At 35.6% G+C, this 13,185-nt stretch overlaps 2 protein-coding genes across 2 annotated transcripts; both read left to right on the forward strand.

Moving 5' to 3' along the window:
* The first annotated feature begins 59 nt into the window (after positions 1-59).
* LOC110828522 (phospholipase A2-like) lies at positions 60-5,302 on the forward strand. The gene is made up of 5 exons (XM_022061309.2): positions 60-1,607; positions 2,733-2,883; positions 3,665-3,824; positions 3,932-4,084; positions 4,978-5,302. Exons 2-5 carry the CDS (start codon positions 2,745-2,747, stop codon positions 5,060-5,062), a joined length of 537 nt encoding a protein of 178 aa, XP_021917001.1. The 5' UTR covers positions 60-1,607; positions 2,733-2,744; the 3' UTR covers positions 5,063-5,302.
* A 1,367-nt stretch (positions 5,303-6,669) lies between these two features.
* Positions 6,670-10,998, forward strand: LOC110828520 (aldo-keto reductase 1B). Its single transcript, XM_022061306.2, has 6 exons — positions 6,670-6,896; positions 7,272-7,442; positions 7,929-8,240; positions 9,012-9,215; positions 10,006-10,154; positions 10,512-10,998. Exons 1-6 carry the CDS (start codon positions 6,828-6,830, stop codon positions 10,552-10,554), a joined length of 948 nt encoding a protein of 315 aa, XP_021916998.1. The 5' UTR covers positions 6,670-6,827; the 3' UTR covers positions 10,555-10,998.
* Positions 10,999-13,185: the final 2,187 nt, after the last annotated feature.

A 13,185-nucleotide genomic window follows, 5' to 3' on the forward strand; every position in this document is an offset into this window, starting at 1 on the left:
CATAAGTTGCTGAAAATAAAAACAGATTACACATGTAATTAAAACTAGCTTTTAAAATTAAAAATCAAACCAACTTTCAACAACTACTCCACAAGCTTTATTTACATATCACTTTGCCTGATATCAGAAGTTGTATAAAATAGGTGATCTGCATATATTTAAACTTTAAAAACAAAATTACGATAATAGCTTCGCTCGTAGTGAGTGACACAACCCCTTACCTCGTGTGAAAATATACAACAACTGATAACCACACACGTGTTCCTGAAATCATTTCACGTATTTTGTTATCAACATATTGTTCACGAAACCTACGTTCTAAATTACGCGTTGCATAATTTAATAGTTTACTAACTGTATTCTGAATAATGACGCATGTGAGGCTAAAAATTCAAAATGTGAGACGAACTATCGACAAAACAGAGAAACTGGTGACATCTTCCACACGAGAGTTTACATAATAGAATGACGCGTTATACGGTTCTATAAAATAAGTTTATGTCTGAACCATGTCATTAAAATCATGGCTTAAAGGTAAGGGTTGTTGACACATTAAGGTATTTAAGAAAAAACGTTTAGGTTTGAAGTTCTGGCCGCCTTTATTTCAGGGTAAAATCCCCGCTGGTCATCAGACAGACACCTGGAAAGGTCACAGAGTTGACATTTCATTAGGCAGAATTTGAGGTTCTCACGGTGGCGAATACGAAGAAGCCAGCCATTTTCGACGTTTCATTGAATCAAAGAGTTCTAAACGCCGTAGTTTAGTGGCTACGATTCCAGCTTCGCATTGTGGAGACGAGATACCAAATTCGAATCCAAAAACACGTAGAGAAAAGACCGCTTGGACATGTAGGCATAGGCCTAGATGGCAAAATAATGGTGACATGGTTATTAAATAAATAGGGTGTGAATGTTAACTGGTTTCTTTCGGCTCAGGGTCGTGTCTAGTGGCGGACTCTTTCGAACATGGTAATAAACCTTCGAGTTGTATAAAAAGAAAGAACATTTCTTGTTATCTGAGCCACTATTCTTTTTCAAAGAACGGTTCGGCAGTAATGAGTTAGTTGTTTAGTCGATTAGTCATTAAACACAACCTCAGACTACATTCTAATCGAATTATATTACCAACAGTAAAAACATCGGCTACTACCCATGACGGCAACTGAATACAGGATGAATACGAAAGAGAGGGCCCTTTGAAATACACGTCACTAATTTAGATATGACCATACTGATTACCTTGCCCACCGGCTAAACAACGTATCTCCGAACAATACAACGTCGCTTACATATAAAACCGCGGGATTCTTGATAACACTTTCTTTTAGTCTAGATCCATATTCTGCCACTTAATGTTGTCATATATAGGCGCACGCAGGGCCAGTATCTTGACACAGCACTCTTGAACGTCGCTGTGATGCGTTTGTTTGAGCAGCGGATGCAAAGGCACAACTATTCTAATACTACGTTTAAAAACATTTCAGTTTCACTGAGGAGTTACATATTATAAGCGAAACAGAATCACGAGTTTGATTACGACAGCTTCTGCATCTATAGGCCTATAAATTACACTGGCTCTGCTGAAACAGTCATAGTAAAAGTAAAAGGTAAATTTACCAATGCTCTTAAGCACCGAACTCTAAAGGCATAGTGACAACGCTCCTAACACTCTTAACCATGGTACTGGATGGACGAAGGTGGTCACCAACTTCCGCTCGTCTTGTGCACCACAAGGGAGGTTTCAGGATCGATTGGATAGAAGGCTAGGTGGGCCATACAATCCCTTCCGGGAACCGAACTTAAATTATGATGGGAAAAGAATGTAGAATTTCGATCTTGTGCATTAGTGGTCTAAATATTTCAGTGAAATGACTGCGAAACCACGTAGAATGAAAATGTGCATAAACTGCAATGTCGTTAACAACTACAATTTAGGTACAAATGCTTATTTATCCGCTCGAAATTTACTGAAATAACTCTTAAATAGTGTATTTAGATGTTTGTATAAAGTCCAGCAATAGGCTGCAGTATTATCTGATACTGTACCGGGCGTGCTGACGTAACATTCACGCAGAGCACCTACATTCTTTCTTTTTGTAGAAACACCCAGGTAAGTGTTTCAGGTAACCTATGTCATCGTTTTTGTTGTGGGTTTCACTAGAATCAGACTGTTGGTGAAAAGTTATTGACATAAAGCTACTCTATAAACAGAATTTTCGTTTCAATGAATTGAATAAAATATCAGGAAGGGTGTGAAATATGATAAGCGTTTTGTTTCATGTCATTAACATATTATACTAGAGTTGAAAATTTAAATAAATTAACGTGTAAAAGATTGTTGTGCTCAAAAACGGAAACACATAATTAGAGTCCATTGCAGCGGCGGTTCAGCCTAAAACGCATAGATCAATTCCGCTGAAAAAGTGGGAACGTGGGTTCGAATCTCATTTTCACCAATGTCTTCTGTGTTGTGCTGTCTTTAGTATGTACAGGTCTTGCGATGGACCCACCTCCGTCCAAATTTCTAAAAGTATTCATAATTTAAGTCTAATTTCGAATTGAAACAAGCCACAAGACCTAATTCGTAGAAGATAGACGAGGAAGATATATAGGGTCCTTTGAGCGGGCATACAGAATAATTTTAAGCTACTTAAGACGCTCCATTAGGTTCTTCAGGTATTTTTTCGTTAAATCTCTTTTTGACATTCAATTTGCATATTCGTATATGTCAGTTTTCAGGTACAATGAAGTGGTGTGACCAGTGTCTTCTGATGTTGTTTTTCCTAATCATATCAAAACTCTGGCCACAGGAAATTGAAGGCTGGACTATTTCGAGTAAGGGAGGATTGAAGAACGACCTAAGATTTAGTCTAATTTTTCCAGGTACGTAATTTAATATCGGTGGATTATTCTCCCATTTATCTTGGTTCTATAACTTTTTAAAAAGAATTCTCCCCGTGGAGTTAGTTAGTCTCATACAGTTTAAAATGTTGTAAGTCTAGATTCCTTTGTTTCTGTGTTTAATTAAATACCACCCTAAAATTAATTTATTTTATTAAGCGCTGTTATTTTTGTATTTGTTCTTTCAATCATAAGTATCTATCAGTTGGTCTGTTGAATTCAATATTTATTTATATTTGGGCATTTAATTCTTATTATGTATTTTGTGTACACTTTGTGAACGGTTACTGGGTATCTAAATTATGGGTGACAAATTTCAGAGGTTCGTAATGATTATGTTTAGCCTTGTAGAACATTACATCTTAATTTATTTGTTACTTTTTAATGTCATAATAATTAATCAGAATCACTAATTTGTTATTCGTTCTGTCTCATTGGCATCAACAATTATAAAGGAATAAATGCTCATATTTTTCTTTAATATAATTTATTACAGCACTTAATTACTGATGGTAATAATACATTATAATAACTTATAAAAGAGCACTATAGACGTGTATTAAATTAAAGCTTTTATGGTAACTGAACAGTTTTTGGTATTTCGTTCATCGCTTCATGTGTTCTATTTATTTTCTTTAAAAAAATTCTCTTGTATTTCTTATTAAGAAAATATTTTGCTACATATGTGTGTGTCTATGTAGCCTCGTCTCTGGCAAGCCCTATTCAGTTCTATTAAAATTAAAACATATTTATTTGTTTACAGGGACGAAATGGTGTGGGTCTGGGAACATTGCTGCCAACTTTACGGACCTTGGATCATCCCAGGAAACGGACAAATGTTGCAGAGAGCACGACAGTTGTCCAGATAGCATAGAGGCGGGGCATTCCAAGCATAATCTCACTAATAACTCTTTCTACACAAAGTGAGATTCTTAACTAAATCAGTAACGATCAGTTCCTGGCATATTTTGAAGTTCCACACAAGCTAAAGGAATATTATTGTTGTTCTTATTATAATGTTTTGTTTCAGGCTACACTGTAAATGTGATGATGAATTTTATTACTGTCTGAAAAAGAACGACGACTTCGGGTCTAAAGAAGTTGGTATAACGTACTTCGACGTGCTTGGCACACAGTGTTACAAGAAAGATTATCCCATCGTGCGGTGCAAGAAATACAACCCGTGAGTCAGCCATTCAGTCAATGTGGTGAAGTTCTAGTACTAAGAATTATAGTAAAATATTAAAATTATATCTTCTTGCCACAAAGTTGGACATACAAGTGACCCATTTCGACATCTAAATTATATTCATTGCAAATTACAAATACTTCTACAATTAGGAAACGTTTTGCTGCCATTCAGCACAGAATACGAAAACTGGTCTCCCACCGCAAGGGAATAATACAAGTTGAAACTCTTTGAGAACAAAGTGACCAGGAAAATACGTATTTGAATATAAATAACAGGAAGTAACAGAAGTGCGATGAGAATTACGTAATAAGGAGCTTAATAATTTGTACTATTCACCTAATACTGTCTTCAGCTATTTAAAGCTAATCATAAAACTTACGTATATTCATTTAAGGCTACTGACGATAATTTGTTTTTCTTCCTATTGTTGGAGAAAACTTAGTTACAGCGTACAATTAAACTGAAATGTATAATTACCACTATGGTAGAGATGTGGCAAACGCATTATTCGAACAAAAGTAAGCAGTGATTTAATTTCATAATTCAGGTAAGTTATAATTTTGTGATGTTGAATTTTAATGTGATGCGGTATACACATAATATTTATTCATAATTTAAATATTATAATTACCAGTTGTCTATGTAAAGAAAACGTAATAAATATTAATGAGGTAATAACGCGTTTGGAATACATGCATACTTACATTTGTGTATGTCGTTCACTTCCAGTTTATTCAGATAATGAAATTACATATTAAATATATTTTATGAAATACACTCGCATGTTCTGTCAAAAGTACTGAAATTAAATATTTCATTTCTATAAGTAAATAATTAAATGTTCCTACTTCATAACTACTATGAACCTGTATTTTTCTTTACAGAATACTAAAGTCGAGGTGTGAGAAGTATGAATTGAATGACACGCTGGAGAAACAATGGCAATGGTTCGATGTTCCAGTGTTCTGACGTCACTGCTGTACAAGACATGCGTACTTGCTTTAAAATGCAATAAATACATCTTCGTTCTAAACATACTGATTTCAGTATGCCTACTGTTGAAAACAGACGCCATTCTAAGATAGTGTGTGTAATTTTAAATGTTTCATATAAGTTAATTTTATATTACGTATTGGGAACAGCTTCTTGAAATAACTAATGCAGATGAAGAAATACTGCTGTTACCAAACCTCGATATATATATATATATATATATATATATATATATATATATATCAACATACAGAGTCGCGTTTTAATACACAAAGCACAAATGTAAGCCATCAGTTACTCTTTAAAATAAACTATCTTCATCAACGACGGAACGTGTACGCACAGACCAGTACAGAAATGAATTTAGTTTTTTGTACACAAAGAATGAAAATATATATATGGTAATAGTGTCTGAGCAATTAGTCATTCAAATGTTTCCAAGAATTAAGTGCATTGCTATTCAACAATCGTGAGTACCGAACTGATGAACAACCTCGGCTTGTTTTTTTTTTATGGCAATTCAGATAAACGGATGACACGTGTCCCCACTCACATAAAATTCAGTGAATCAGTGGGGGATAATGAGAGTTTTGTTGCACGCAGCATGATTGTGAAAGACGAGAAATACATAGCCTTAAAACACTTAAGTTGGAAAACATGAAGGCGACCATTTGGAAGCCCGAGCGGCACACGAGAGAGAGGCCGGGAGTAAAATTTATCCTAAGAACAGGATTTGAGGATGTGGCCCGGATTAATTTGTCACGGGACAAAGATCAATGGTGGGTCTTATAAACACAAAATTAAACCTTCCATTTCATTAAAAGTGGGATATTTCTTACCTAACTGAAGAGAGAGAGAGAAGATCTGAAGAAGGTTTGTGTCCAACGCAGACAGTATTATCATTCCTACAGCTTTGCAAGCATATCTCCTTTTTTAAATATTGTAACACATTATATAACAACAGAATTTAATATTCATACACAAATGCACATGTATGCCAAATTAACCATTTCTTAAAGGAATACAAACATCTCGATGAATAATCAGTACAGTAAAGATCAAAAGTATAAATTGGCTTCCTTCACATAGAACGGGTAGAAAATAAGAATTACAGCAAAAGTGTTTAAAAGTGGCAATGCTAAAATAGGTTTAAAATGTCGAACAATTTAGAATAAACACACATTACCTAACGAACACTTTGATAACAGCTGCATGAGAAGTCTGATACACAAACTGAAATGCAATGATCGCTATAGATGTTACATTACGTTTAATGTGAGATAAAATGGACGCATACAGATTATCCGATATGGCTGGAGTAATAAATATACCACTTAAAATTAAGAGCTCGTTTTGAAATACGCAGATTCACATGATCACCATGAAAACTCAGTGTAAAAACGAATTTCATATAAAACTCTCTCCATACACAATTCCACATTCTGTAACTGCCACAGAACATGCTGGAATATTTCAAAGTTCAGACGCTGAGGTGAATGTCTAACCGTCTGTGTTAAGATTACATTTAATCTTGAAATATCCCAAAAGATAAGTGCAATAATAAGACCATAATGCACCGCTAACACTTAAAATATTTAACTGATATCTTGTTTTTACTCTAATACCTCTCAGGCCATAACGATAGTAGGTCCACGGAAGGTTTAGTACGAGTATTTTGTTCTCTTCTGCAAGTTGATTATTACACAAAGCTCTGGGTTGTTCACAGTATCTGTACTCCATAATGGTGGTACCTACAGTCAGATTCAACAATGGACGTGACTTTCCAGTAATAGGTGTCGGCACATTTCAGGTCAGTATGTGACAAGAGAACGTACACTCAGAAATAGAAAAGACAAGTTACAAATCTGACAGACGCTGCTCTAGCTTGCAGTTGTGTGGACAGTGTTAGTAGGGAACTTCAGAAAGGGTTGCAAAACGCCTGCAACACTGTGTTTAGACTATCTCTTACTCGTACGCCGGAGAAGTTGCCGCACCTGTCCGGGGTTACAGACGGTATACAGTTTCCACATAAAAATAAATAAAACGGATGGACCCAGTAATTCCCGGAACGTTCATACAAAAGTCGCATGGACACAGAATGGGGTTTATGGAAAAAGCCTTTCATTCTAGGAATTCGCTACGATTCATGAGCATAATGCTGACTGTGAATATTGTGTATCTGCAGGCAGGAAAACCAGGGGAAGTGGTGGCTGTGCTGAAGGACGCAATTGATGTCGGTTTCCGTCACATTGATGGAGCCATGTATTATGAAAACGAGGCAGAAGTTGGATCAGCGATCAGGGATAAGATTAACGAGGGTTTAATCAAGAGAGAAGATCTATTTGTTACCAGCAAGGTACACTCAAACCAGTACTTTGAAATATCTTAACTAATTATGAATTTTATTACATAACGCGCGTACAATTGATGCCTGAAATTCTGACAAACCCAGCATATCTGTCTTCCACAACCGTTCTAAAATAAATACCATTTGAAGGAATAAATTCAAATAACAAAGTTCGTTCATTTGTGAACCCGAAAGTTGAGTGGAATTAGATTGGCAGAATACGAAGCACGCACTGGAGCAATAAGAAATACACTAATTATTTATTCGGAAAACCTGATGGGGCACACCATAGGTGATAACTACGCGTAGATGTGAGGATAATATTAAAATGGATCTTGAAGGAACAGCATGAAGATTCGGATTGGATAAATCTGGCTCTGTACAGAAGTCCATATTTTGATACTGATTTCATAAAAGGCCATGAATACCTTGACCAGCAAAAAGATTATTAGCTAATGAAAGTGTTTTCTGCTTCATGGATTATTTTCTTTCCAGCTGTGGAACAACTTCCATCGTCCCGACCTAGTGGTGTCAACGTGTAAGAAATCACTCTCAGATCTTGGACTGGACTACGTGGATCTTTATCTCATTCACTGGCCTTTCGCAGTGAAGGAAGGAGATATCTTCGACCCCGTGGATGAAGAAGGCAAGCTCATACCCAACGATGTGGACTATGTGGACACGTGGAAGGCGATGGAAGAGTGCGTGAAGCTGGGTCTTGCTAAGAGCATCGGCTTATCTAACTTCAACAGTCAGCAGATTCAGCGTGTGTTAGACGTCGCTACTATCAAACCTGTTGTCAACCAGGTATCAGACCGAAAGAAGTAGATAAACTTTTAATGGAAATGTAATTATTGAATATGTATATATGGGAAAAGAAATGTGAGGAGTTTTATATTTTTGCACTCAACCAAATTTTTAGACTGCCATTTAGGCTAATAAGCTGGGGCTTTGTAATGTTTCTAATTTTATCAATTTAAATTGCTTAAGTTACATTTTGAGAATAAACTACATCATACTCATCAAAATCTGTTACTTGCAACACTATTTGACTTATTTATTATTTAATTAAGTCAAGTATCGCGTATTAGAAACAAAGGCCCATAATTTAACTTTACCTAAGTTATTTCTTGGGATGGAACAGTGAATATCTATGGACAACAATTTTCAGGTTTACGCTCGATATGAGAGATGCTATATTTTCCATGTATAACCAACTTATAATAATGCTATGCTGCTTTGTTCGTTGGTTCAGTAATCCATTTGCTGTTATTGTAACTAATTCTTACTAGACATCCCTAAGATAGTAGTTTCATGAAATCTGTGCAACTGCGCTGCACAAGAACCTGTGTGTAAAAGCGTATAAGGTGCCTAAACTTATGGAAACGTCAGTTTTAAATCCCTCATAATGCAATAAGTGTTAGAACTGCTAAAGAAAAACTAACCCAGTTACCTCACTCGATGAGTTTAACAAGGAACAAAGTTATTCTCGTTAACATAATTCCTATTACCCGTACAGCATCCAAACCTTGGCCCTCCAGTCTTCATCACAAACGTGAAACTGTGTTTGTGTTGCAGGTAGAATGTCACCCGTATCTAAATCAGTCCAAGCTACTAGACTTCTGCAAAGAGAGAGGAATTTTGTTAACTGCCTACAGTCCTCTAGGAAGTCCCGGAATCTTGGCGAAACCTGACACTCCTGCGCCTCTGAAAGATCCCAGGATCGCAGAGGTCGCCAAGAAACATGGTAAAACTGTTGCTCAGACAATTCTCCGATATATGGTAAGTTTCAAAGACTACAAAGCAGAGTAAAAACGTAGTTTCTGCATTTGATGGAATAATGTTAACTTTAATTTCAAGAAGTATGAGCTAGACAATTTAAAAATTTAAAAATTGTTCTGAAGATTTTTTTATTAATTATTCTACAAAAAGTTTTTTAAACACTCTGAAGTAATATACTGGTTTCTAAAACATTAAATTATTAGAATATAATTTATATTGAAACCTCGGAAACACTCAGTTCATCTAAACAGCATTTAAGACTTCGACATGAAATCCAAGATATCTCAAGGCATCTTCATTTCAAAGATGAGTTTGTTAATGTTGTTTGGGAATTAATCAGTTTATTCTGAGAATCATACGAAATACATAAATACACTGATGTGGGCAAATTATGAGAGTAGTCATCGCTAAAGGTTAAGCCGTAAACGTTTTAAACTGTATTAAATTGTAATTATATTATGCCCAATTTACACTTACGCCTATAACCACGTGCGAAACTTCCATTGAAATCAAACTACACACGAAAATCTCCATAGCACAGTAACGTATGTGTTGAAAGATAACGCTACATATGGTTCAATAGTAAGATTAACAGATTCTGTCTAACTGTTTGCGTATATTAATCAGATTTCATCATTAAATTAACAATTAAGTTTATAAAAAAAAGCTTTTAAGTTCACAAATTGGTCAAAATATTGAACACAAAATCTGAATAAATGTGATATTTACACTGTCGAACCGTGAAGTGGGAGACGACTGCTTCAGTTACCAGAAAGCTTATTTTCTTCAGATCCAACACGGCGTTGTTCCTATACCAAAGTCTTCCAACAAGCAGCGTTTAGAAGAAAATTTCAATATATTTGGCTTTAAGCTGACGCCAGAGGAAGTGGCTTATATCGACTCCGTCAACAAGAACTTCCGGATTTTTCTGTTCGATAAGTAAGTTATAACAGCTATAACTAACTCCGTAGAACAGAGTCCTTATAGTTAGAGGCGTCCAAATAATTTCAGAGAGACATCCTATGAGACTAGAATTACCGACGTTCCCACGTTTAATGCTGTATAGAAGAAGTACATTTGAATTGTTCAACTACGATAGTATCATCAAAGCAATAATTTAACATCAAGGCCAATGAAGTATGTGGAATAAGCGATCTTGGAAACCAATGCTATGAATATTTTCACATTCTGATAATACAATTTACAGTATCCAAGCAACACAAATTCAGATTTGTTACTTAATGACATACGTTCGTTTTGTGTAACTATTTATTATTTTTATTTCCCCCCTTCTAGGGCATCTAATCACAAGGACTATCCCTTCAACATTGAATTCTGAAGAAGAAACCAGCGTCATCACATCAATGGAATAAACCTAATACAGTTTGATGCTTTATTAACTTAACTAGACCATATTATTAAACTGACACATATTCTTGGAACTTTTCCTTCGTCCCTTTTCTTTGGGGAAGGAGGGATAAAACACAACGTTTCGTAATTTGCTCTATTTCCGTCATCAAGTAAAAGCCTAAAACCACCTTCAGACTAATCAAACCGTAATACTGACCTTGGTTTACTTGTCTTCTTTTCTTACGCAACCTTGGAGGATTTGTTTCTAATCGGTTATTTTAAAGGGACATATATTACAAGGAAAATTTCAATGTGTATTGTCGATATTCGTTTGTCCTTCTATGACAACTTTACGTGGCCTTGAAGGAAATGAGTGGGAAATTTCCTGGTTGATATGATTGTTTTTGAATAAAATCCTTCAGACTCTTGTAAATTTTTTACTTTGTTGCCTTGTTACTCTAGCCTTAAGTGTACTGATTAATACACACACACACACATATATATATATATATATATATATATATATATATATATATATATATATATCTTTTAGACAGTCATCATTTTACATAATTTTGCGGCTTTGTGGTTAGGGAAATTTGCTTATATTTTAATTTCTTGTTTTCTAAAAACTAATCAGTAAACAAAAAAGAGTGGTGTTGCGTGGTGTATCTGTAATTGATAAACGATTGTAGTGCATTGTAAATACTAGTGATTATTTTTCACTCTGCGCTGCCCGTTAATACATTTTACTGATTTATTGCTTCTCCAACCGAAGGATGTAACTCAAGTTCAGGTTCAGGTTCAGGTTCAACCAGCGTTTTGATTAACCACCTTATCACTGTCGCCAATTAACACCGGTAAAGTGCAGGATGTTTTCGCATAGCGATGTAACTCATTCAGAGGCAACACAAAATCTGCTGATTCAACAGACAAAACTGGCATGACACTGCACTTTACTGTTCCAGACTATTCTTCCGTTACATAACATTGCACAACGAAGTTCGTTCTAGCTGTTATCTTGCTTGGCAAGTATTCTGAAATATCTTATCTTTAGTTTCTGTTGTTTACTTTAATGTCCTTCTCTTTAGATTAGTCATCCACATTATGTAGACGAAAGTGATTAAACATATTGACTGCTGTCAAAAAAGATACGAATCTCCTAAGAACTAGAAACATCACGCTGTACTAGATGCTTGAAAAAAGGTGCAGTACATTTGCACATAAATCCTATCTGCTGTCTATGCGCATGACGTTAAAACTCGAGAGAAAATTACCCAGACAGCAAGACACTCGCAGTAGCTTGGATAACACATCTAATTGTCCACAATTAAGGGGGTTTGTTAGCTTATTACGCGAGTGGTTTTTATGGAAATCGGTGAGGTTAATGCAATTGTTGAGCAAGACAAGCTCGTAACGTGATGTGGATGAGTATCGTTTTCATCTGTTGCCCGAAAGAAAGAACCTTATGATGGGCCAATTCCCCAAATTCTGACCAAATGTCTAAGACATGGGTCCCCAACCACTGTTAGGTGACGGGCAACTAGCAGAAGATTAAATTTATAGTGGACACGGTATTTATCTGCTGAAAAATGCGAACGGAAATAATTGGATTACAGACAGATCATTGCCTTGTGTTCTGACACCAAGACAGTTTCCGAGCACTTTTTTATCACACTCCATCTCACATAAATGTCCTGCCTAAGGAATGATAATAAGTAATTGTCTTAAAAAGTTTCACCATTATTTACATCCGAACGTACCAATTAATGTGACGTCTGATCACAATCTAAATATTTAGAACTTTACTTGTCACATGACAGAAAATTAGAGCCTAGATCACCACGTGCTCTGTAAACATCAGTGACTAATCTATCAGTTACTATAAAAATTTTCAAATTCTCGCTGGCATCCATAAACCCTTTCGAGAGCTCCAAGGTGCCCATGGGCTGCCGATCCCTGGTACAAGAGATTAAATTTTTTGGAATTAATTCAGAATCGATAACATATCAGAGAGTATAATTCATTTAAGTTGAATAAGAATTTATGCTGAGTAAGTCGTACTTCGTATTGGCCTCGGAAGTCGAAACTGTTAACTCGGAATGTTTTATTGATCTGTCCGACGATGTCATGGTACGAGGGAGAGTGGGCGAGTTCAAGGTTCGACGAATGAATTTTTGACGAAAGCTTTCTGGCGTCGAGCAGACTCGATTTCAAAGCCTTTGTCAACAGAGAATATTTAATCGGGGAATGTATCAGAATAAACAGGGAAACGTGGTGACACCTAAATAATGTAATACTTATTCTCTTCTACTGATGCCTATAATATCCAGGTATGCATTTTAATTTCGTTATTTTAACTGAACATTTTAACGTGTGTAAAAACAATACAATGGCATTGTTAATATTTCACATAAATATACCACAGTTATGACAGATATATTCATTAACAAAGGACATTGATGATCTGACATACCCAAACACATTTGTCCAATACAAATTATGTGTTTGTTAAAATAAGTGTAATAAAAGCTAGTCGGTCGGTCGGTCGGTCGGTCGGTCTGATAATTTGTATTCTTCAACAAATATGCGAAGAGTTATAAAATCAAGGACAATGAAA

Source organism: Zootermopsis nevadensis, unplaced genomic scaffold (assembly GCF_977971745.1).
Source record: "Zootermopsis nevadensis isolate Lab colony 2312 unplaced genomic scaffold, Znev_1.0 Znev_ptg000027l, whole genome shotgun sequence".
NCBI lineage: Eukaryota > Metazoa > Arthropoda > Insecta > Blattodea > Termopsidae > Zootermopsis > Zootermopsis nevadensis.